A 27,329-nucleotide genomic window follows, 5' to 3' on the forward strand; every position below is an offset into this window, starting at 1 on the left:
TTAAATGGGTTCTTCCAGTAAATTCTTTTTAAAAGTTTTAAATTCTTTGCTGGAAATTTCTTCTTTGGGCTTGTTCAAATAAGTTTGCGGAATACCTCAGAAAATTGAAATAGATCAGAAGTGCTCTAATATTTGTTTTCTCAAAACTTCTTTTGATCTAAGATCACCACTTAAAATCATCTGCAGAATTCAAACGAGAATATAGTTTCTGCCAGGGAAATGAAAGAATTTCTGAAATGTTTCGAGAAGTAATTCCTTAAGATTGAACTGTCGGATTAAGTTATTGATAAGATTGGACTAGGAGAAAAATGCGACACTTTGTTTTGGGTGTAACTTTTTATCACGTGGGTAAAAATTAATGAAATTTTGAGTAATACTAGTTTAGAATGTTTGTTTATGTGTGAAAAATTTTATCGTGATCTGTCAAGTAGTTATCAAGATGCATTCGAAATAAAAAGAGCTACGTCAGCAAATCTTGGGCGATCGATAATCCTGGTCAGCCACACAGATGGATCGGCAAAAGACTTGGAATCCACCATTACACCGTGTCCCGCGTTTTTAAGATGTTCCAGAAGACGAAGATCATCGAACCGAAAACGGAATACCCAGAGAAGACGCGGAAGGTAAGGCAGCACTTAAAGAATAACCTGAACCTTCGCACCCGAGACGTGGCCAAAAAGGTCAAGTCGTCGGAGTGATTCGTCCAGCAGACTTGAAGCGGGCTGGGCTATGTGAAGGCGCAAAACCGGACTGACAAGCAAAACATGGTGACCAAATTGCGTGCGCGGAAACTGTACCGTGAGTGGCTGGTCAAGCCAGGCTGTCACGTCATGGACAATGAGACATACATCAAGGCGGACACCAAACAATTCCCCGGCATCGAGTTTTCTATCGGTACGTCCCCCATGGTGGTTCCAGAAAAGTTCCGGAAGAGAAAAATGGACAAATCTGCGCAGATATACCTGTTGTGTGCGAACGGTATAGCAAGCCGTTCGTTACAACCGGCACCAAAACATGCAGATATACCGAGAGGAGTGCTTGCAGAAGTGCTTGCTACCCTTCCTCCACTCTCACCGTGGTCCTACGCAGTTCTGGTCGGACCTCGCTTCGTGTCATTACGCCAAGCCAAGAAAAGTTTTTGGCAATAATGAAGAAAAAGTTGAAGAAAGAGTTGTGTTTGATCCTTCGACCTTGACGTTTGCTCCTGCGGGGGCGGACGATGAGGGCAGGATCAAACATGTCGCGCGTCAGTCGAGTGAAAGTGAAAAAAGTGGCGTGATCCTTTCGGTGTGTTTGATCTTTCGACGTTGACGCTTGCTCCTGGGCAGTGCGTCAAGAAAGCCCGAGCAGTCGTCAGTTGTTTTCTCTCTCGGGTCGCGCGTCTATTTTCTCTGAGTGCTTTTATATAGCCGAGCAAACGAGTGAAGCTGAAAGTGGATTATTGCTGCTCAAGGATGACGGATCAATTGGTGAGCTCGTTTCATGCTACTATTTCTAATCAATAAAATATGTATGACTGCACCTTTAATCGTTACAACGGTGAGACGTAAATATGATTTTTCAACAAACTATGAAAAGTTCGTCACTGTGAGTGTCGACATAAACTCTGATTCATAAATTATTTATGTCTTATTTTTTTCAAAACACTTTTCCTTTTACCTTTATTTTTGTAATTAAAAAACAAAACTTTGAATGGTTCGACATTACGAGTGTAGACTTGTGGAAGGTTCACTTTATTCAACAAACTTTGTAAAGTTTGTCACCTCAAGTGTCGGCATAATTTTTCTCTGCATCGATATTGTTCAAATAAAATGAATACATTATATTGACATATATATATATGTTTATATCTCACCAATAATTATTTATCATGGTCGCTTATAAAAGTGAATCCTGTGACCCAACGATCCTCCCCATTAACAAACATCTCTCCCAGTAACCTTTGTGGAGATGCAGAGGCAAACACGGTGTCAAAATAGCAAGGGTTACACACTAACATTCCTTCCCCCAATCCCACCTGACTGCAAGGACGTGGCCGGCGCCGTTATTGACCATGCATGAATAGAGGCACTGAATTATGCACACTGAAGAAGATTATGGCCAATCCCAGCCGAACTTCTAGTTGATTCTTTGTGCATTTTCATTGACTTCGATCAATCACGGAATAGCAACCATTGATATGTGTAGTCAGTCTAAGCTAAGCTAAACTAATAATGAAGAAAAAGTTGAAGAAAACCGGAAAACATTCAAAACCAATGAAGCTTTGAAGAAAAATTGGGAGAAATTATTAAAGAAAGATGGGCGAAGTCTTGCCCAAGATTTCATGAGTAGTGTTAAAAGAAATGTACGAGCATCGAGCTTAGGGGAAGAAATTTAATAAATAAGGTACGCCAAAGCATAACCAATATAAAGTTAATCCTTGAAAATTTGAGAAGTATCCGATTTAAAATGAATTTTTGGTGATCTGTGTCTCTGTTTTTCCTAGCCCAGTCTTTAGTTATTATTTTAAGTTTAAAAAAAAATTTAGTTTTGCCAGGAAGAATTTGTGAAGGATAGCAAACCCAATATTTGGAGTTTTTCTTAGAGATATATAATGATGAATGGTAGATTTTTTAATAAAACTTTGGAAAGCAAAGAGATCGATGGAAGAATATTGATGGAATACATGAAAAATTTATGACAGAGTCCCAGAAAAAATACCAGGAGTAACAAGGAGTTATATCCGAAGAAGTAACATATGGGGGCATCATAAAAAAAATAGGTGAAATTGGATATAAGTTTTTGAAAAAATCTACATTTGACTCCTAAAATAACTCTGATAAGAAGAGTAATTCCTGAAGGAAATAAGGGGGAAATTTTTGAAAGCATCTATGCAAAACTTGTATGTCTTAGGAAAATATTAAGTGGAATTCAGGAAAATATAATAGAAAATATATGGCATTACGGAAGAATCTTTGCAACAACTATTACTATGAAATTCATGTTTACAAAGCAAAACAAATAGTCTATTCAGTGTTATCTGTTTGATGTTAACTAAATAAATGAAATCTAATGAAAGCAATACATTTTATTCAATACACTGAGTTGTTTCAAGAAGAATTCCGTTTGAAACGTTATGTACCCGATAGAAAAAAGTGTAAAACAAATCCTAGAAAAATATCAAAAAGAAAACTAGAAGAGTTCCTACTGGTTTCCATGTGGGATCACATCGAAAGATTATTGGTGGGATTCCTGGAAACGTTAGGGACTTATTTTTGGAACAAATGCAGATGGAAGTAAATATTGTATCTCATGCCAGTAGTACCTGGCGTAGTGGAATTTACCGGGCAATCGGACCTATACCAATCAAATCTTTAGACTTTTACAATCTGGAATTTTGCAAACAGTAAATAGGACCCGTTACTTAGACATCAAATTGAACTATAACGCGTTTCGAGCACATCTTTGCAGACTGTGATAATAATAGGACGGTGGATGTCATTCAACGTTTAATGCCCCCCCTTGATGAAAATTCGTGCTACGCCCATTTTGGCAGATACTACTGGATTAAAATATGTTTAAAAGATATATACTAACCTTTTGATTCATTAGACTAGAATGTACGTATAACGTTATCACTTTTTGCGTTTTGCGATGCTTATAGTTTCAAAGTTTCCGTATAAGATGTTCTTGGAAGATGTTATACGAACAAAAGTGGAGACAATACATGTGCTTATTTTATATGATAAAAGTTGGCATGCAATGTGAGTGTATAGATTTTATTGCGAATTTCTCAGTATTCTTATGCGACTCAATTTACGATAACAAAGTTGATTTGACAGCTGCTACGAATTGGTTCGACATAATTTGTACGAGCATATGGAACAAAACAGAATGCACTCATGAACTCAAACAATAGCGTGCAAACTCGTCAATCAAACGATTTTCGTTCCCATTTTGAACGGATGTGATATTATTTGTACGAGTAAACGAATGTTTACGTTAATTCTTATGCGACTTCTGGTTGCCTGGGAGAAAATGTATCTGCATATTTCTAATTTTGTATATCACGTATACCCAATATCAACTGCCAATACTACATCGACCCTCTAAAAATAGTAAGTGTAAAATTTAATACCCACCTGGGTCACTGCAGTCATTGCACCATGCAATCAGCCATACATCATCCAGTTGGACATTGAATGTCATCGCTGTCGAAAAATAAAACACTTCCAGTAATTATTTTTTAATCCAAATATATTTTTTATTAAACCGATTTTTTAGTTTTGCCTTTTTTGCCTCTGACCTTTTCGTATGCGTTTCTGACATTTTTTGTATGCATTTATTTTTTGTTCCTATAAATTACATCTATTTTATCGTGATCAACATCATCGTTCTCGATTCGATTCCGTAATTGGGTCTATCTGGGCAAGTGTTTTGTCTGTGTGTGAGTGTCCTGGTATGTGCGTGTGTGTGCGTGTATGTGTGAACCTGCCTGCATCGAAATACTGCTTCCTGTGAAGGGCCACATGACGATTTCCATTCGACTGATTTACGACCCGGACAATTTGGAACTGAGGACGAAGAGGAGAACATTCGTACAGGAAGTGCCACAAATGTTGGTTTTTATCGATAGGAGTTTTTTTTTCTGTTTTAATTTTTTCACTGACACCGGTATTTACAATTTTACATTTACGTAGACATTTTCAGTATCCTATTCGTTTATCATTTCGTATTTGTTCAGCGGGACTTTTTCCGATTGGGACAGTTCTGCTGAGTGCGTTTCGCCGTCAGTACTCAGCCTGATTTTAATCACTCACATTTAGTCCATGTGCTTCTTTTATGATTCCATTTGTGTGTAAAAACGATGGGCGGATGAGGTTTGGCTCCGGCCGCATTTGGATGCAATCACGTGAAATGGATTTTTTTTTGTTTCTGGTAAATTACATTTTCCAGCCTTTTTTCTGTTTGCACCATTTGGGGGGGGAAGAGAAATGCATACTTTATACAAAACCGTGACGGAAACGATACAAAGACGGGATGAAAGTTCCGTTGATTTACTGTACATAGTGTCGAGTTTGTTAACTCTTATGTAGTAGTAGAGTAAAATTGTAGTTCTGATGTTTGATGTCTTTTTGTTTCCCGGTAGGGTACAGCATTTGTGTATTGGGTTTAACAGTTGCGGAAGAATGGTTTTTCATTCATTCATTTCAATAGAGGGAATTACAATTTATTTATCTACTAGCACAGTTCGTTTTGTAAAATGTAATGTTTTGTCCATAGGCAAACAATATGTGACATTTCATTTTGACTCCTTTTTATTTCTCTACAACTTTATCTTCACCGGCTCATTGATGCAACGCTACGAAGAAGAATGACTAAATTCACAGTCTGATGAGTAGTTTTACCGATAACCGGATCATGACTCCTGCAAAGCAATAGCCTACTGCAAAATAATCTCTTAGGCTTTCCTCTGGGGCCTCACTTAGCCGAGTGGTTAGACTCCGCGGTTACAAAGCGAAGCTATGCTGAAGGTGTCTGGGTTCAATTTCCGGTCGGTCCAGGATCTTTTCGTAATGGAAATTTCCTTGACTTCGCTGGGCATAGAGTATCATCGTACCTGGTACACGATATACGAAAATGGCAACTTTGGCAAAGAAAGCTCTAAGTTAATAACTGGGGAAGTGCTCATGAGAACGCTAAGCTGAGAAGCTGGCAAGAAGAAGATGTTTTAATAATTTTTTAATTGTCAAAATGATTTACTTAACTGAATCATTTGGATTTAATATAATATTAAAAAAACAACGAGAATTTATAAACCGTTACGAAATTAAATGAATTATTGAAAACATCCAATACATTGTGTATGTCCCAACACGTGACTTGATTGATAATTTTTGCATTGCACACGAATCCAATTTTACCAGACTGTAAATTTCATGACTGTATGATGAGCTAGCCAGTTGGTCGAAAGCAAACCTCGTGAAGGAAATAAACTAGTCAATAATTTGGGAAGTGAGCTTTAGGTCTTTCTGGAAGTATCAAAGGGTGTATGTAAAAACAGAAAATAATAATAGAGATAACATCGTAAAAGTCACTCGCTCTAAATATCATATAAGATATGAATATTAGTTTTTTTAGCATGATTTATTCATTTCGTTAATATATTAATAAAGACAATTGAATAAACAATTCCATTCCACAATGGTCGGTTCTCCTTTTGATGCTTTCGACTGTTATGTCTTGCAAGTGGGGATTTTTTCGTCAATGCAACCCTAAAGTCCAAAACGCAATGATAGCGGAACGGGAACGGAAAGCGGAACACACCATCTCGATTGAGCTGTCAGCACATGTACGTGAACCGACACAGAGTCGACAAGCATGTTATAGTTCATGCTGGCGAACCGGTTCCGCTTTCCGTTGCCGTTCCGCGTTTGGGCCTTGAGACTGCATTGCCGAAAATTCGCCGAATGCTCGGTGCATGGCTGCATTCCCCAGGAGGGGTGACCCATTTCGTATAAAGACGTTTCGCATGAGGACGTTTCGCATACGGATGTTTGGCATAATGGACGTTTCGCATAAAGCAGTTTCATATAAGAACAGGTAGCATTTTAAAGAAGGCATATAATTCTCTTTATGCCAAACGTCCATTATGCGAAACGTCTTTATGCGAAACGTCCCTCCCCCATTTCCCAGGGAACATTGTATCGTAGATTAATGTGCGTCAGAACGGACAGATTGTTTATCAATCCAGAACATCGTCAAATCAAATAACAGTAACTTAGATAAAATTGACACACATGCTTGGTATTATGTGACGAAGAGTATCGAAGACAGTATCAGCAGGTCCGTCACACTCGGGCTCAGATTGTGTACCACTTCTAGTACTGCATTTGGTCCCTCGGAAGTACAAAAGGTACCCAAGTTTGACAGATCGCAGTATACTTTTTCACGGCATTCTAGATTACCTTATGAGCCATAAAATTTTGGGCAACTGCAAGGGACATCGGGGTCTTTAATTTGTCTTTGGTATCAGGTATCAGAAGGCCGGCTCCAGAGGTACGTTCCCCGCCATTTGGGAGATTTGTGCCATCGCCATATTTGAGCCTATTTCATCCTCTACACGATGGGAGAGGAAAAGGAAAGAAAACATGGGAGGAAATAGGAGTGGGGTCCCTCGAAGAGGGAAAATCGCATAAGCGAATTGAGAGCATGTAGCTCCATACCACGATGGGTTCGAACAGCTCCCTAAAAAGGGCACTGCAAAACGCATGAGCCTATAACTCATTACCACAGCTGGTTAAGAATAACAGAATGCCATGAAGATTCCGGTTTCTGAAAGCAGTTTCACTTAATAAGTGTTTACCAAGTAATTGGAATCATCCACTCGTCCCGCGAAGGGAATTGTGAGGAACATTACCTACAGTATTGGACAAAACATTTGCAACTTTTTCGATTTTCCATACAAAATGACCAACTTTGGTAAGCTATATCTCAGTTATTTATGAACCGATTTGAATGAAATTTTGGCAAAACATCAGACATAACTTGAATTTTAACATATATTTTCGAATGATTTTTCCAACCACAAGTTTAAAAGTAGTAACGGTTTAACTAAAGGGAATTTTTTGACGATTTTTTATAAATGACATAATTAAACATATTGAAGAAATATCTTCATGGTATCTTCAGCAAAGTTATAGTTTTCAACGAGATGAACAAGTTTGCTGAAGACAGTTTTTGTGTAAGGCTATCAGATATTGAGATAAATCGTTTTGAATTTTTCGTCAAAAATTACACTTTAGTTAAACCGTTATTACTCATACACTCGTGATTGGAAAAAATATTCTAAAATATATGTTAAAATTCAAGTTATATCTGAGGTTCTGTGAAAATTTCATTCGAATCGGTCCATGAATAACTGAGATATAGCTTACCAAAGTTGGTCATTTTGTATGGAAAATCGAAAAAGTTGCAAATGTTTTGTCCAATACTGTATATGCAAAGTGACAAGCAATTGTGAGATCACTCGAAGCAAGGATAATTGTGTCCCTATTCACCGGAAGTGGAAAACATCCAAATCACTAGGATTTCCAATGGACGGAGAGAATCCATGGAATTCGGTCATAACCAATGTAACAAATGCAAAGTTTGCGAATTTACATTCATATGTTCATACAGAGATGTAGCGATGATCAGATAATGATTCATCATCTGATACATGCCAATTCGTCAACTCGTGACTGATTCTGTTCGAGCAGAGCATTAAGTCTAACACTTCTTCTCTAGCAGATACCATGAAGGTTGGGCGATTTCCTACAATAAGTAATCCAAGATTTGAACTACCTAAGCATTCCATCAGACTGAATATCTGAGCTGCTCCAGATTATGTGATGAGTATCAGTATCACTGCCCACAACCAGCAGAAGGCCTTTTCATAGACAGTGAACGACAACTCGTTTGAAATCATCCATTGGGGATGGTTCATCATGTGGTTAATCCACCATAAAACGAAAGACGTATTTCCTATTGAGGCCACCAATAGAAATATCAATTGTGACAGTACATACATCTCTGGTTAACTCAGAAATGAGTGTAGCAACGATTGCTTTATTAACGAGTACGTATGCACGAAACATGGAACGCGAGTTTGCCATTTCATTTTTTCTGAAAGTAGCAAAAACTGGGTCCAAAAGGTTACCTAGAAAAAAAGTTCACAAAAGTAAGTTTTTTGAACTAGCGCCACGTGAACTGTACTATTTGCATGAGTCTACAAAGATTGATCGTTGCTGATATTTTATGCTGAAGATAGGTCAAACTAAGCTATCCTAACCGTAGCCACTACCCAAAGCACGAAAAAAACCAGATCGGCATCTCTTAAAAGTCGCCAAAGGCGAAAAGCACAGAATACACTGTGTAAAACGTATAATTCGAAACTATAAAGGTGAAAATTTAAACTAAATTTCAACGTATTAATAATTCCACCCTTATTTAGCTCAGGCTTGAGACTGAAGAACGGCAGCCGATTTTCTCGGAGAAACACAAGGTCACCTGCACCATTGCTCCGGGTAACACAGGAAGTGCTATACTGTAGAGGGCGCCCTGGTACTCCACAGGCTCCGTTTGCGGTTAGGTTTTATTTAGACCCCCCTAACCATTCATTCTTAGGCACGGTAAGCTTAAAGTCACATGAATTAGGGGTCATCTGTAAGGTGGACTTTTACTAGCGGAACAGGCAGTCCGTAGTGTTAATTCTTAGCCAATTGAAACAACCGCTACCGACACTACGGGGCTATCTAGGCTGATCGGGAAAAGAAAGTTAACATTGATGATTAACTCCTGACGTGCCCAAACAGCCGAAAAAGTGACGAAGAGTATCGAAGCCAGTGCTGCTGTATATAAAGCTTGCATTCATATTGGCAAAAAATCGCATTTCCGTCATTTATCACTTGATGGTGCAGTGGTAAAGTGTTCGATTCTGAATCCAAAGATCCCATGTTTCCGTGTTGAATACTTTTCTTTTTATTTTCATCAACATTTTGTAGAAAGCTTGAAAAAGTCGTGCCAAGTGCGTAAATAGCCTCCACTCTAGTAGGAAATACATTTCCAGCCATTGTATACGAGTGAATTGATTCATATAGAATCTATCTATCTATATAAATAAAAATGGAATGGTGTTTGTATGTCACGAAATGGCTTACGAACGGGTCAGCATGTTTGGATGATTCTTTCTCTATTTTGTTCGTCAAGGGTTCCAACGTGTTTGTGTGTATAAAAGTTCCAGGATATTCACCGGGAAAGCCAAAAAAAAACGAAAGTAAACGGAACTGTCTTTTTGTATGGGACGATTCACAACGGCTTTCAGCAGCCTACTTGATGGCAAGACGAAGTTTGCTGGGACCACTAGTAATTTATAAAAAAATAATACCAATCAAATTTTAACTTGCAGCTAGTTAAGTTGATGGGACGAAAATTTTGCCCATCTTTCGACCTTGCTCCTACTTTGGAAATTGGTCGGATTATAGCTATCGAGAAGTTTTTGCTTTACGTGGATAAAGGAAGTCTTTTAAATAGTGGATATGCTATAAAGTGAGGCCCGCATGATTTTCCATTGGTGTGTAGGCAAAAACAGGAAAAATCTGTGTAAATACAGATAAATCTGTGAATGTGGCATCACTGTTTACATCAATCAAACGAAAGCCGTTCAAACCCTTCACATTAATATTTCAGCAAAAAAAATATTTATTGCATTTGCATCATACCGAAGCATAAATTGCCTTTTGAGTAAAATTTCATGCCAGCAAACGTAGCAGACATAATTAATAACTTGTTTTGTGCTTCGATTTACCGTGATGCATCATTACCCGGACACTTAAGCAATGCCGAAACTTTAAACACTGTTTTGAATATGTTTTTGTCACTTCTGGTATCACTGTTATTGTTATTCACATAGATACACATTAAAACTTTGGTCCAAAAAGTCGAAATTTAGCGTGACATAATTTGTGTACCATCCCTTAGTTGAATACCAGAAAAGCGTCTTTTTTCCTCTTAAGGCATTCATTCGCTGCCATGTTTTCTGAGTGGATGATTGTTTGCTGATACCATCGATAAAATGTAGCTTTATTATTGATCTGCATATTGCCTCAAGCCAATGTTCTTCCTTGATGTCGTGATTCGGATCAGCTGATTTCGTGCGCTTCCAGACACGTACACCGAAAAAATCAGATTCTGAAATCACGAAATTCATAATTTGGTTTTTTTTTTTTTTTTTCTTCTTCTGTCGGGTGTGGGATCACTGCGTCCATTTTTTAGGACTATTGTGATATACCCTATTACTCTATGTACACAATGTTTTCCAGTAGCAAATGTGCCTCCGGAATACTTTGCGCATTTGACTGAACTTTGAACCATCTGCCATTGATGGGCAGAAGTCCTAGGTTGCAGTGTTGTAGTTCCCCCAATCTGGCGTGATCAGCCTAATAAAGCTAACCACATCCCTGGGGGATGCGTTCCAAATATTAGAGATGGTCGGGTTTCACATTTTTCAAACCCGAACCCGACCCGTACCCGACTTATTTTATTTCTTTAAACCCGGACCCGACCCGAACCCGAGACTGTAATTGAAAAGCAAACCCGAACCCGACCCGAACCCGAAAAATTTTCGCTGTTCAAACCCGAACCCGACCCGAAACCCGAAAAAGTTTTCTAAGAAAAACCCGAGTAGAACCCGAGTTTGAAAAGATTTTAAATTCATCGTTTCTGATGCATAGGGAAGCTTTTAGGTTGTTACTCTGTTCACCATTCTCACCAAACCCGACCCAAACCCAACTAAACCCGACTTTTTTCAAGCCCGAACCCGACCCGTACCCGATAATTTTGTAGCCTTCAAACCCGACCCGAACCCGAACCCGAAAAAATTTAAATTTTCAAACCCGAACCCGACCCGAACCCGTCGGGTTCGGGTTCGGGTCGGGTTTCGGGTTTGAAAACCCGAAACCCGACCATCTCTACCAAATATCAGCTGGCTGTAAGTAGTGCTTGCCAAATATTTTGAACCTACGATGGATGTGTGCACTGCAAGAGCAGAGAAGGTGTTGTGAGGTTTCGTCCGTCTCGTCACAGAAACGGCAATTTGTGTTTTGGACGACACCGATCTTGTATAAGTGGTATCTGCTTGGGCTTGACCAGTTATTAGACCGATGTATGTTCTGAGATCCCTTTTGTTGAGACCTATAAGTTTTTGTGTTTGTGTCGTGTTTATTGTTACGAACCTTTTGGACTGATTCGCATTGGAAACTGTATTCCAATTTGATTGAATTTGACCGAACAACCAGTTGTTCAATTCCGTGTTAAGTGCAGAGTTTGAAATGCCAAGGAATGGCTCTGGACCAATGAACATATTGGTTGATCCATTCCTTGCTAGCTGATCGGCAATTTCGTTACCCTCTAGACCCGTATGTCCTGGGATCCAATATAGTTTAACTCGATTGCGTTCAGCTAGGGATTTCAGTGCAAGAATGCATTCCCACACAAGTTTGAGAAGAAGCGCTGCTTGACTATCAGAGAAAATACAGATGGTGGCATGTCTGTAATTTCTTTTCAGACACAGCTGCGCACATTCCTTGATTGCATAGACTTCTGCTTGAAATACTGTATGCCACTGTCCAAGAGAGACAGAGATTTTGGTTTTCGGTCCGTATACTCCAGACCCTGTCAAATTATTCATTTTTGAACCATCTGTGTAGAATCTAATAGATCCCGGTGAAATGGTGGGTCCACCTCCTTCCCATTCCTCACGAGAAGGAAAGACCACCGTGAATGGCGAGTCATAGTTTACCACTTTTTCCATCCAGTCACTACATTTTTCAACAATAGGATTTATCGAAAATTCGATTAATATACTGAGGTGACCTGTTAAGTCCCCTGACAGTAAGACTGTTGATCGTTTTAGCCGAAGAGCACTTTTCTCAGCATCCAGCTTTATGAATTGATCCAGCCGGGGCAGATTGAGTATAGCATCTAGGGCAAACGAGGGGGTACTACGAACTGCACCGGTTATGGCAATACAGGCAGTACGTTGAATTTTGTTCAGCTTAGCTCTAGCCGTAGCTTCCTTTGTCTTAGGCCACCAAACAAGGGACGCATAGGTTATTCTAGGCCGAACGATTGTTTTATAGATCCACATGATCATACTGGGTTTTAGACCCCATGTTTTACCACAGGTCTTTGAGCAAACCCAGAGTGAATTGAGACCTTTATTTATGATTGTTTGAAGATGGGTGTTCCAATTTAGTTTTGCGTCAAGTGTGATGCCAAGATACTTGACTTCATTTGAGTAAACTAATTGTATTTGGTTCAAGAAAAGAGGGTGGAGTTGTACCTTTCGTCTTTTTGTGAACGGTACAATTGTTGTTTTTGAAGGGTTTATTCCTAGTTTCTCTTTTTGACACCAGGAGAGTGTGTGATTGAGAGCAATTTGCATCCTTGATGAAATAACGCTGTCAAATTTGCCTCGTACAATAATGACTACGTCATCTGCGTATCCAACAACTTCAAAACCCCTTCTTTCTAAGCTATCTAGCAGTTCGTCCACCACTAATGACCACAATAAGGGAGATAGTACTCCCCCTTGAGGGCATCCCCTTGTAGCCATTACAGTAATGCGCGAATCACTCAGCTCAGATGAGATCTGTCGATTTGCTAGCATAGCATGTACCCAGGTTGCAATGCATGGGTCGAAGTTTCTTGTTGGTTTGGTTTGGTTAGGTCATGATACCAGGAGTCCAGAACCACAATCATGGTAATGTGGTATGATACGGGACTCTCAATCAGAAGGTTCTTGGCTCGAATCTTGCTCAAGCTTTTTATTTTGTTACGGCAATTTGAAAACACTCATGATATCATGAGTCTTCTTCTTCTTTCTGGCGTTACGTCCCAACTGGGACAAAGCCTGCTTCCCAGAGTGTTCTTATGAGCACTTCCACAGTTATTAACTGAGAGCTTTCTTTGCCGATTGACCATTTTTGCATGTGTATATCGTGTGGCAGGTACGAAGATACTCTATGCCCTGGGAATCGAGAAAATTTCCATTACGAAAAGATCCTCGACCAGCGGGATTCGAACTCACGACCCTCAGCATGGTCATGCTGAATAGCTGCGCGTTTACCGCTACGGCTATCTGGGTCCCTTCCGACACAAGTGTAGCTGGTTAAAGTATCCCAAACTCGACAGGCTCGTGGTATCGTAACTACTGAATCGATTCAATGGGCACAGCTTTGCTCTTTTCATATCTCTAGGAGAAGTTGGGATTTATCTTGTTCTTCTCCAAAAAATTTTTGGAGTTTATCAAATTTGTTTTTGAGTTTTTTTTTATTTTTGAGTTTATCAAACATGTTTTGAAAAAGCTACTTGTAAGCAGTTTTGCTACCGAGTATATTCCCTGATTCTAACTTGATATTACTGTAGAGTTTATTCCAAAAGGAGGACAAGCATCGTATGAAGAAGCGATGAGTTTAAGACAAATCAGTCAAACCTTTTTTCTTCTGAAATGTATAGCCCGCATTATCGATCATCGCATCCGTGATGTTTATTTGGCAAACATGCCTCTTCATGTAAATCAACTTGCTTACCAATCTGGAAAGTCCACAGTAACTCTTTAACACAAAGTTTTAAACGATATCGAAAAACCATACGCTCAGAAGCAATCCTGCTTGGGTGTTTTCTTGGATGTTGAGAGTGCCTTTGATAACGTGTCTTTCGATGCCAAATTGGAAGCCGCACGAAACCATGGGCTACCTACATTGATTACCAATTGGATTCATCAAATGCTCAAAAACCGACATCTCTTCTCGACATTGCGTCAAGCAGCGATTCGAACATTGAGTGTTTGCGGATGCCCCCAAAGAGGAGTCTTGTCACCACTTTTCTGGAATATCGTATCAGATACGCTATTGAGGCAACTCAATCATAGCGGTTTTCCAACTTATGGATTTGCCGACGACTATCTAGCATTGATAGTTGGTACGCGCATAAGCACCCTATTTGACCTGATGCAAAGTGCTGTTCAGATAGTCGATAGTTGGTGTCGCCAATATAAAACATCTACATTTTTGTACGGAAAGATAAAACCGCGATGGAACTCGACCTTCACTTCTTTTTGGTTCAAATATTTACAAACATGATTTCAGAGTCAAAAAAGCTTGCATGGTCTTCAGTCAATGCCTGCGAATCAGTAGTCAATCTTGGGACATCATACCCTCCAATCAAATAGATTTTCACAACATTTGTTCGACCAATATTGGCATATGGATGTCTTGTGTAGTGCCGAAATGAGAACAATCCAATCAAAACTGGGCCATCTCCAAAGGATAAGCTTGATGGCGAAGTCTGGTGCATTCTCCATGAATCCCACCACAGCACTCGAAACTCCTCTCGACGTTGCGCCATTACACATACATCTTAAACAAGAAGCACTTTCTTGCTCTTAACGTTTATGGGTACTGGATCTACTGGAGAGAAATCCAGTGAATCGTAGATCTATACACACTTCGTTGTTTCCACTTTTGATGAATTGGGACAAAATGATCCTTGCTCCAAGTGATATCACAATTCTTTGCACTTTCCTTACAGGACATTTACCACACAATTCCATGGGAGGAGTGGACGTCTGGCTATTTGGAAAGATATATAAAAAAAAATATAGTATGTTACACAGAAGGCTCCCTTCTTGAAGGTAGAGCTGGTGCTGATGTATATTTTCGTGAGCTCAGGCTGAAACTGTTTTATTCACTGAGTAGACATTGCACCGTTTTTCAGACGGAAATATTTTGCTCTTTGGTGTGGAGTGCACTCAGCGCTTCAACAGCACGTAATGGACAACGTCATATACTTCTGTTCTGATAGTCAGGCTGTCATGAATGCTCTTGCTTCGGCCAACTCAAGGTCGAAGCTTGTTATCGTATGTCGAACTCAAATTGAGGAACTAAACTCAGTCAATCCAGTAAACCTTGTATGGGTACCAGGTCATTCATCCATCGCTGAAAAAGGAATTGGTTGATGAGCTAGCTCGCGATGGAGCATTGCATGACTTTATTGGCCCTGAGCCAACTATGCCAATTTCAAAGTGCTGGGTGAAGCTTCAGATCGATACTTGGGCGGTTACTCAGCACAAGCAATATTGGAATAGTTAGGAGTCGTGTCGTCAAACAAAATTGTACATTACTGAGCCATGTTCAAGGGTGGCGAAATATTTAATAAATCTGTCAAAGCAGAATTGCAGTCTCTTGGTCAGAGCGTTGACAGGCCACTGCTGACTCAACTATCTTCTTCTTTCTGGCGTTACGTCCCAACTGGGACAAAGCCTGCTTCTCAGATTAGTGTTCTTATGAGCACTTCCACAGTTATTAACTGAGAGCTTTCTTTGCCGATTGACCATTTTTGCATGTGTATATTGTGTGGCAGGTACGAAGATATTCTTTGCCCTGGAAATCGAGAAAATTTCCTTTACGAAAAGATCCTCGACCAGCGGGATTCGAACCCACGACCCTCAGCATGGTCATGCTGAATAGCTGCGCGTTTACCGCAATGGCTATCTGCTGACTCAACTATCTCTTGACAAATAATAACTCATTTGTGTGTGATAGTTGTAACTCCGATTATGGAGCTTCGTATCACCTGATATGTTACTGTCCAGTTTTTGCGCAAATGTGATTTCAATTAAGGTACCGCGGGGCAAGTGGGAACGAAAAAAACGATAGTTCCAACAAATTGTTCAATTAAATTTTCAATTGTCAATATTTTTCAAATTTAACAACACAATCACATTTTGGCAACATATTTGCTGGTGTCTGCATGAAACTGATCGAATAATTTCGAAATTGTGAAAAACTTGGAAAAAAAGCTTTAAAATGAGCCATTGGACGCAGCTACCTCGCTAAACGGGGCAAGTGGGACACATCCAGTTTCATGTGTCAATCCACATCAGTAAGTCAACCATTACAATAATGGGATTGATAAATCATAGATTTTTAATTTTAAGTACATATTTGATGTACATAAGGGATCAACCATAAAATACGTAACGTTTAGGGAAGAAAACCTTTATTTAATAGTATGTCACCTCACATTTAATTTTAACTGAAAAGTCCTCAATAAAAGCGTAAAGAGGAATTAAACATGTTCAAAATATATCATTTATAAGTTGTTAATTAAAATGTAGCGCATAAACAATCAATAACACTGTGGAACACTTTTTTGTCTCCAGCACCAAAATATCGCTATTCACTTAATTAAGCGTTGCTGAATCCATTATCGTTTTCAGAAATGCGAAAATTGACTCTATCAGCCAACTTACATGCAAGTTTGCCAGCTTGTACGGTAATTTATTTGCTTAATTTGCTACAGAATCCAAAACTTATGTGTATAACAATTCTTCTCATCAAAGTTTATTATATTTTCGATACGGGAAAGTTGTTTTTTGATGGTTTAGAAAATTATTGTATTTTGCGATATAAGAGAAACGAAGAATTTTATATGGAGACTGCAAGCATGTTAAAAAAATCGGTTTAATCGAAATTGAATCATGCAATTTCAATCAAATTATATTTGAAAAGAAAGTTTAAGTTCTATTTTGCATGTTTTGTGGACCAAAAAAGTTTGATAAATTGTACTATAAATCTCACGTAAACATTAATAAAACCAGTCTTTTATACAATTTTGGTGACCTGTAGCTAAAAATTGTGACCTGTTGGAACATTTCTGAAAATGGCATCAGATTTAGCAACCCCAAATCTACTAAAGGACACATAATTTGATCCTTGAGACACGCAAAATTGTCATTTTTGTTACACTGTGTAATTGACGAAATTATAAATATGTTTTGTTATTATTAAGGCAGAAAACCACTTAATGGGGTGGAATTGTTTCCCATCACCACTTAATTTGGTAGAAATAACAAATTAAGCTCAAATAAAATAAAAAAGTAATCGTTCTCATGATACATTTCAAATTTAATCTTCGTGTTTGTTCAAATTTGAAGTCGTTTTTCATAAATAAAAAATAAAGAATAATTAGAAATTCGATTTATAACACATTTATTTTTTGTGAGTTAATGCTAGACGTGAAACGTAACACAAATTATCATGCAAGTTGAAAATGGCGCTGAACTGACAACTGTTACATGAACCACATGGAAATAAAAATAACAATATGTTTAGAACTAAATACATTCCTTGTCATTGAATCTTTAACTTTCTAAAAGAATACTCCCATGAAAAACTTTTCCTAAGTGAGCTATGATGAAACGCCCCACTTACCCCGTATTCTCACTTGCCCCGGGGTACCTTACTTGGTAAACACTTATTAAGGTGAAGATGAATAGAAGCCAAAGTTCAAATTTTCAAGAGCACGGATCTGGAGAACCAAATATCCGTATAAGCTGAAAACATAATCGATTGGTCACTAGCTGGTGGTGACCAATCGATAAGGTTTTCAGCTCAAACGGATGTTTGGTTCTACAGATCCGTGCTCTTGAAAATTTGAACTGTGGCTTCGATTCATCTTCACCTTAAACTGAAACTGAATTCATAAGCCTGAATCTTTAACACATTGTGTTATTCTTATCCCGCTGTAGTAATGAGCTATAGGCTCTCTTTACGCTCATGCGTTTTGCAGTGCCCTTTTTAGGGCGCTGTTCGAACCCATTGTGGTATGGAGCTTATGCGATCTTCCCTCTTCAAGGGATCCCACTCCTATTTCCTCCCATTTTCCCTTCCCTTTCCTGTCCTATCGGGTAGATGATGAAATAGGCTCAAATATGGCGATGGCACAAGTTGGCACAATTTAGTTGTTCATCGAAGTACTGCTTTCACCTTTCGATCATCTCACGTTCGTCTGTCTAAACTAGATGCTTTCATCCTTATCCCTTCATATCTCAGCCCGCTACACGAAGCCATTGTGGGTTGCGTTGAGCTTCTGATAGAACTTCCGCGTTAAAAAACAAGTGTGTAACAAAAACATAACAAAAAATGTTATAGGGGGAGATCCCCCAGTACCGGACACTTAAGCCACTAAATTCATAAGTCTAAAAATATTGGTTTTATGTGCTCGTGTTACCCATTTATGATAAATATTATCATGTTTATAGTGTACAAAAATAAATTTGAAAATATAAATATGAATTTTGACATTGAATTTTGATGATGTATTTTAGTACCAAATTGATCGATCTTGAAAGGTGGCACCCAATACCGGACACGATCTGGAAATGAGTCGTATTCTGTAAATTTGAACATCATCGAATGTGTTTACTATAGGAATAGTATAAAATTGTTAATTCAATGCATTTGCAACATTTACAAGAACAATTTGAGATTTTCTTGGTTTGCAAGATGTCCATCAAAAACTTCTTTCATATATGATGAAAAAAATATCACATTTTACAATGTTGTTCTGAATGTTCATTCTTCTTCATTTTATTGCATGTTTGATACCATGATCGACGGAATACATGAAAAATTAATGTATTTTGAGACACTGGTGCAATAATTACAAAGACATCATATAACAAATCAAGCTGTCTGAAACTGGGGGACAGGAGTCGCTTAACAAAAATTGTAATTTGTCTATATTTAGTTCAATTATGGTACAAAATACAGTCATACTATCAAATTAGGATTATGTTCGATCATGCTTGCGTGATCCAAAGTATTTTTTCATATTCAACATATTTACTAAATAGGCTCAAAATTAAGGTGATACGTCAAATTTTTTAAGATTTTCAAACTTTTCTACTTTTTTTAAAAGGCATACATATTTCAAGGATGTGTTATTCTACGTTAACATTAGTCTCCATAATAGCTTTCATTTCTTCTTATACACCATCTTGATTGGACCATGATTTCTCAATTTTTCGACTTTGTCCGGTATTGGGTGCTGTCTGGCACTGGGGGATCTCCCCCTACATACACTTTTCTATATTGTATTCATTTTATTTAACTGATTAACAGAAATGTTGCTATTTTGTTAAATAACATATGGACCCTACATAATTCAAGTTTGCAGCATTAACAAAGATACACCGTTTTACGGTATCTGTTTTATAAGTTGCAGTTGAAATAATCCAAAAAGTTGTTATGATACGTCCCAAAATATATTTATTCCATTAATAGGTACAACAATATAATAAAAACCAATTAATATAAAAATCATCATGAAAAAATCAACTTGTGCAATCCAATTTGCATATTGAACATTTTTGTTTTGGGATTTTCACCAATTCAGCTCACTTCCCATGCGAAACGCGTTTCACAATGCTTGAAAACGGTGCGCCACTAAATTTGTTTGCGTTGTTGACACGATTTTCCCTTTATCCCTCTTAATCGAATGGACACGATTTTTCCTTTCGCCACTGGCTGCCATTTGTAGATTCGGTCGTCGTCGATTCTCTTCAGTAGCAAATGTTGCCCCTCGTTGTTGGCTTATCGACCACCGTATTCTGTCATCGATAAATATTTATCTATAAATTGTTTGCTTTCTTGTTTGTTACACATCTGTGCACCTCCGTACCCCACCGTACCTTTCATTTGGGTGTCTCTTCCATCAGTCCAGGGTGATGGGTCCCTCGGTTTTTTTTATTAATATTATTTTCTACAATTATGTTCAATGTGCACACAATAACAAGTTGATGATCTGATATGTTACAACCGTCACCAGCAGATGGAGATGAGTCCCCACCAGGACGCCATTGCCGTGGTCACCGTGTTGCATCGCTGCTGGGTTTTCACCTGTTTGTTTGAAAAGAGAAAAGAGGGTGCAAAATGATAAGCTGTTAACAATATTTATTTGCTTAAGTCCTTTGTGCATTGTGATCTATGTTTACGAATGTGTGACCGATGTTCGAAGGAATCATACCATTTCTAAACCATATCAGGCAGTTTGTAAGTGTGCTCAATGACAAAAAATAATTATGAAAATAATTGCCAAAACTAGACCAACATTTAAAAAACTCTATATAACAAAAGATATAATCGGAGATATTTAAGCGCAAATTGGACCATAAAGTAGTCTCAACTTATTTTCAATTGATAAATATGAAATGAATGAATGAACGACTTTTGACGAATGCTAGTCTATCAATAGACTTAAGTTGTTCTGTATCGGAATGTTTAGCTGAATGTACATTTACATTTTTCACACGCAAATGGACGATTTATCAATCCCGAATTCACTTACCATTCAAAATGTGCACATAGGTGGAGGCTGCCACCGCATTGTTGGACACGCAGGAGTAATTTCCCGAGTTGAGGGTGTTGGAATGCGTTATCACCAGTTCCGAAAAGCGATTATCTAAACAATACAGGAAACCAAAAACAATTTCAGCAATTTTTCAATTGTTGGTGCCAACAACTTACCGGCTTCGGTGGACACATTTACACCCAGGTGGACATCGTAGTTGATCATACGGTTGTTGTGATACCAAAAGATATACAACGGGGGCTCGTTGCTTTGCACCACTCGACAGGTGAGCCGTAGTGTCGAGCCCGGCTTCAGGTATTTGTCGGATGGGCCGAATATTTCCGCTTTGGCCTCTGTGAGTTGTAAATCAAAACATGGCGCGTTCAATGTCAAATATGTTTATGCTACAGGAATGGGAATGATTTGATGGCGGATACTTACCGACCACGTCCAGTTGAACAAATATTGACGTGGGAGGGTGCGTTGAGACCTGGCACTCGTACGGACCAGCGTCCCTCAGCTGTACGTATTTGATTTGCAGTGGCCATTCCTGGAATGAGAGAAAAAAACAGAAAAATGTTATATTACCGGAATAACCTAGTTCGAAACAACTGTTAAACGGTTGAAACTTGAGCTTAATGTTAGAAACGACGTCATTTTTTAACAAAAGTGTGAGCTTCATGTATAGAGTATCTTTGTACCCATTCGCCAAACGATATACGAATGCAAAAATGTTCAGTTGGCAAGAAAAGCTCGCAGTTGATAACTGTGAAATGATTTCCCTGACATAATGATATAAATGACATCTCAGGTGGCCAAACTGTTTGGCACCATAATTTCATTATATCATTCAGAGGAGCGTCCACGTTCAAAGCTATGGGTAGGACAAACGTTGGCAAATGTTTTGTGCACAGTGAAGCTAAGAAAAATATAACCATGGACTAGAAATTGATGTTACTTTCAACAAAGTAAAGATTTTGGTCGGTTTTGAATTGTGTTGCGATGAATTTTTTTTGTTTCTAAGCGTTCTTACGATAGTTTCAGGTAATTTTTCCGTTTTACAGATAAAAATACGTAGTTATCAGAAACAGGCTTGTTTTTTGACTCTCATACAATTTGTATAGAATGAAAATTTGCTGAAGAAACTTCAAGGTAGATTTTCTTAAAAATAGGTTTTTGTCATCGACACCCCTTTGCTTTTTACCCACTCATTTTCATGCCAGTCATTACCACAAGACTAAGAAAACGTTTAGTCTTAACAGGGCTGGTAGTAACTGAGTTCCTCAAAAAAGGAATTTAGAGACCTCTTGCCAGAAAAAAATAACGAAATAGAATCAAAAAGAGGCCGAAAAGAGACTAATCAGGAATTAAGAAAACCAAACAAAATCTAATAGGAGCCAGAAATTAATAGTTTGGTTCTTAATAGCATCAAAGCAGACATTTCTCTAACAGAAATATATCAAGAAAATCCTTACTCTCCTAAAACTTTATACAGTTGATCCATCCATACATTTTCCTAAGACATCCTGCAAGATTTCCGATAAAAACGTCTTACAAAATTCAATCAATAACTTCTCCATAAATTTCTAGAGATTTCCTTAAAAATTGTTCAGTTTTTAATTTTTCAGGGACTTATCTCAAGATACCTCCAGTGATTGCTTCAGAGGTTCCTTGAAATATTTCTAGAGAAATTCTCCAGTAATTCTTTGAAATTTTCTCATGTTAATTTCAATTTTTTATATTCAGTAATTCCTCCAGGAATGTGTCTAAGGAAATGCCAAGGAAATATTTATGAAAAATAAATCCGTAAGGTATTTCTAAAACAAATCCTAGAGTAACCTCTGATACCACTTGTGTAAGTTTTTAAAGTCACCATTAATGACTAAGGATCTCTAAAATAACTCAGGGACTCTGAAAATTTTTCTGGATAATTTGCTAAGTTATGCGAAACATAAAAAATAAATCAATCGAATCTCGGGATTGGATTCCGCATGGTTTTCTCAAGAAATTTCTCATGAAACATTGGACAGCACCTTCATAGAAATTTGTGTGGAAATGACCTTAGGAATAATTGAAAAAAAAAAAAACTGTACTATTAGCTAATGTAAAATGAAAATTAAATAAACTTTTGAAGATTTTTTTTTTAAATTCTTGAAGAAATGTTCGATGAATGTGCAGAAGTAAAAAAAATGTAAATATTGAATTTTAATCCTAGAAAAAAAATGTGTTCGAAGAACCCCTTAAGGAATTTTGGGTTTCTGGAAGGAAACGTTGATGAATTTATGAGGGAATCTACATCCACAGGCGGAGGAATGCTTGCAGGGTTTCTTGAAAAATAAATCCTTAAGCTATTTTCACATACTCTGAAATAATCCTCTGTAGATTTCCTCGGAAGAAGTTCTGTGAAAATCTTTGGAAAATCTCCTGGAGTAATAACTGAAGAATCCGGTTGAAAGATTAGTAAAAGAAATGCTGAAATGCTGGAGGAAATTTTCGAATAGTTTTGCAAAAAAAAAACGAAGAAATACCTGAAGAAATTACTGGAGGTAATAGCGTTAGTGTTCTAAAGAATTCTCTGAAGCAAATTCTGGAGAAAAATTTGTCTATGCATTCTTTGAAAAATCACCTGAAGAATTTCTGAAAGAATTGGTAGAAAAACCTCTAAAATAATTTCTAGGAAGAAGAAATCCATGTAGGAGACTTTGATAGTATTCTTAATTAAATCTTTATGATAGTTCCTGGAGCTTTTCTTCGGGGAATCTGAGACGAAATTCTTGAACAGCCTGTTGAATCTGTTGAATTGTGCACCAGGATTCAATGCAAGCAGAATAAGGATGTAAGAGGCTTCATGGGCTATTCTGGTTATTTTTTTAATTTTCGAGACCTTTTATTAGATATAGAGATGTTTTAGAGACTTGCAATAAAGTAGAGATCAAGCCTCTAAAAAAAACCTATTACCAGTCCTGTCTTTGTTCATTCATTGGATCAACTTTTTTGTCTTTCATATTGAAACAAATGAATATCTTCCATATTTAAACATTTTTGAAATCATTTTTATTAAAATAGACCAAATAGGCTGAGAGCGCCCTAACTAGAGTTCAGGGAGTCGTGAGTTCGGTTCTCACTGAGAAGACGTGTAACTTTTTCGCAAAACTTCACATCAATTTGTCCATTTAATCCAATTGCAAAGGTTATGTAATGTTCAGCATTTCGGTTGTTGTTAAACTTCCACTCGTCTGGTTAACCGTAAACCACGATTCATAATCAAAAACAAGTACAATATTCCATTATTATATTTTTTTTCGTTCGAGATCTTCAATTATAACGTGTTTTAAATACAGCATTTATAAGAGTTGATAAAATACTACTTTTTCAGTGGATTAAGATCAGTGTCCGAAAATCGAAGCATCCCCGACCAATGCATTACACCAGCATTGTTACAGAATTTGTTATGCAGATACAGGTCGGACTCGATTATCCGGGGACTCGATTATCTGGGATTCGATTATCCGGAATTTTAGACTCGATTATCCGGATTTTTTTTGATGTTCTTGTTTTTCAATTTTATACATAAATCTGAGATAATTTTGTATTGCAATATACAATCGATATACCATTCATTTACAGTTTTCAACGTATTTAAGAAAAGGGGGATTTGAAAGAGTGGTTTTTTGTGGCCAATTTTTATTTTCTTGTAAAGACTTCTACTTCTTCTAATTTCTGGCTACGCCACCGTATTCTATAAATAAAACAGCAAAAAAGAGATAATATTGAAGTTCTTTTATCGAAGATTTCATTTTTTTTTCTTAGTGATTCGATTATCCGGAGTGAAAAAAAACTCCGTATAATCGAATCCGACCTGTATCACGTATTTTCTAACAAAATATCCCAAGCAGCACATATTGTTACAAGTAGCTTACAGCAACGACTACTTCACATATTCAATAGTTACAATATGATACATTTTCAACATGAAAAAATACTGCTATGTAACCGAAAAAGCGCAAAAAGTCGAGCCTTATGTAACTCGTTTGTTCGTTACAAAATAAGTTTACAAGCGACTGCTATGTAATTTGTTGATTACGCATGGGTTTTCCTGCGACAAAATAAATGAAACGGCGTTGAGGTTGTTGTTACTTTCTGACAGTTTTGAAACCGAACAACCATTTTAGAATTGAATGTCAATAAAAGTAATACGTATGATTTTCTAAGGCGTAATTATTCACAAGTACATAACAGATTTAACATGCCGATTTGAATTTGTGGTGAAATCAATCATTTTACTTGCTCAAAATTGACGCGCTCATAAAATAGATAATAATTTTATATTGAATAACACATGGATTGTTGAGATAGTATTCCATTAGAACTGACACAAAAAATGGAAATTGACACTGTTACTCAAATCAGCAGTGTTTTTGATTTTAATTTAATTGTTTGTGAAGATTGTGATTCCAAAATCACGTTGTTTCGTGTCCCACAGTTGGATTTTCTGGGTTGCCTATCATAAATCGCCATTTAATTTCATCTTGCTGCAGATACACTTCCGAATAACTGTTTGAGGACATCCAATCTAAAATGATGACAACTATTAAAAGGCTGCTAGAGAGGCTGTAAATTGTAAATTCAACAATTTTAATTAATCACTGGAAAAATATATATAAAAACAATAACTAGTCATAAAATAGTAGAGTTCTTATATCAAAATTAAAAATACACATGAAAACTTTTGACATGTAGTGTTAACCACTGTCAAGAAGTTACTCGTTTGTTACACATTAGTTACCCAGAAATCTTAGGTTATTTTGAAACTGATGTGTAACTATACTGAAACTGCCAATAAATTACACTGCTGTCAATAGGGGAAGGCGTATTAAAATAAACACCTAAACGATATCGCCTTGCTTTTAATGGGAAAAACGATTAATTTGCGATAAATCATCAAATAATATGCAAAAGTCCCCTAAGCCAATTGACTAGAACTATACAAAAGTATGAACATTAATTGCTCCGTCCAAGAAAGCACATGGTTTGTGACGTGCTCAAATGGCTGGGGGGACGGACCTGGTGTAGTGGTTAGAACACTCGCCTCTCACGCCGAGGACCTGGGATCGAATCCCATCCCCGACATAGTCACTTATGACGTAAAAAGTTATAGTGACGACTTCCTTCGGAAGGGAAGTAAAGCCGTTGGTCCCGAGATGAACTAGCCCAGGGCTAAAAATCTCGTTAATAAAGTCAAACCAACCAACCATCAAATGGCTCAAAAGCTCGAAAGAAGGCAAATTCAAGCGTGTGCTATAATAAGGGCGCAAGTTGCATGATCGATTTCTCTTCATCGATCCTCTCTTCTGTGAATAAAGGTGACAAGATGCGGGTTTGTTTACAATTTTTCACTACAAGACGCTAGGAAGTAATGCAATTTTGCGTCCTGAGGTGAAACAACGAATTGAATTGAGAAATTGATCAATTTGTGCCAATATTAGGGACTGAGGGTAATATGCCCATGATAAGGAAAATAGCGATTTAGATGTGAAAAACATGCTTTTTTTTTATTATAATCGGATGTACAAATATGTTCTCTATCAAATAGCAGAAACATCATCCATCCATTTGAGTATTTCTAGGGTTAACAAATCAATTTAAAAAATGCGTGCTTATGGTTGGGTCATCCATAAACCACGTAGTCATTGGGGGAGGGGAGAGATTCTGCCCAATGACCACGGTCCATACAAATTGTAAATTTTGTGAATGGACAGATGACTACTAGGGGGAAGGTGGGTCTAAATTGGGAAAAAAATACCGCGTTCTTAATGGTAGCCCCTTGTGCATTTCTGTGCTGTCACTTTAATAGGGCCTAACTAACATGAGTGATTTCTCTTCATCGATTCTGCATATATAATGCATACCTCCAGGCGTTCGTTCTGATGTTATTGTTCAATAATAGATACATGCTGATGCGAAAATTTTAAATTTGTAAGGTTCTAATTTGCGCGTTACTTCAGCATGGCATTACGTTTGGTAGAATTTGAATCTTTGAATTCAACAGCTGTTTTGGTGTTATGAAATAGGGGAGTGAGGGTTTTGCCCCCACGAGTTGATTAAAGTTTAGGTCCTTCGATAAGTTTTTCAAGGACAAATTTAACGTATTTATTGCACGTAATACAAACTATGACAGTGCATAAGTGGACCCTGTGGGAGTTGGAATCCCAGAGCAAATTTGAACAAAGAAGACAGCCACTGACTGCTCTCGTCTAAAACTACTTAAGCTTAACAAAACACAATCATTTACAGGATTGACTTTTAACGAGAAACTTGCGACGATCGACGCGCCACAATAACTCGTAGACGGAGGGTATTAGAACTAAGTTGGAGATGTTGATTCCGAAATTTTAAAGTAAACATCACCTCCAAACACTAGTGATTTTGCGGTGGAGTGTTGACGTTTGATTACGAATTGTCTAGAGGACCCAAACACTTTAACGTTCAAGGATCCGTCATCGTAATCATCGAAACTTCAACAGCCATTTTTCTGTTCAAAACTGAAATTTACTCGTCGAAAATGTGTTTACTGTATAATAAAGTACAGTGAACACATGAATATATTTATGATT

The 27,329-nt window shown here is 37.6% G+C and overlaps 1 protein-coding gene across 1 annotated transcript in view; it reads right to left on the bottom strand.

Moving 5' to 3' along the window:
• Nucleotides 1-20,001: 20,001 nt before the first annotated feature.
• Nucleotides 20,002-27,329, bottom strand: part of LOC5568978 — a 263,367-nt gene continuing 256,039 nt past the window's right edge. The window contains exons 6-9 of the mRNA XM_001658216.2: nt 21,157-21,265; nt 20,892-21,068; nt 20,713-20,826; nt 20,002-20,264 (exon numbers count right to left, since the gene is read on the bottom strand). Coding sequence (XP_001658266.2) covers nt 20,140-20,264; nt 20,713-20,826; nt 20,892-21,068; nt 21,157-21,265 — 525 coding nt within the window. The 3' untranslated portion in view covers nt 20,002-20,139. The remainder of the gene's footprint in view (nt 20,265-20,712; nt 20,827-20,891; nt 21,069-21,156; nt 21,266-27,329) is intronic.

This window comes from Aedes aegypti, chromosome 2, assembly GCF_002204515.2.
Source record: "Aedes aegypti strain LVP_AGWG chromosome 2, AaegL5.0 Primary Assembly, whole genome shotgun sequence".
Lineage (NCBI taxonomy): Eukaryota > Metazoa > Arthropoda > Insecta > Diptera > Culicidae > Aedes > Aedes aegypti.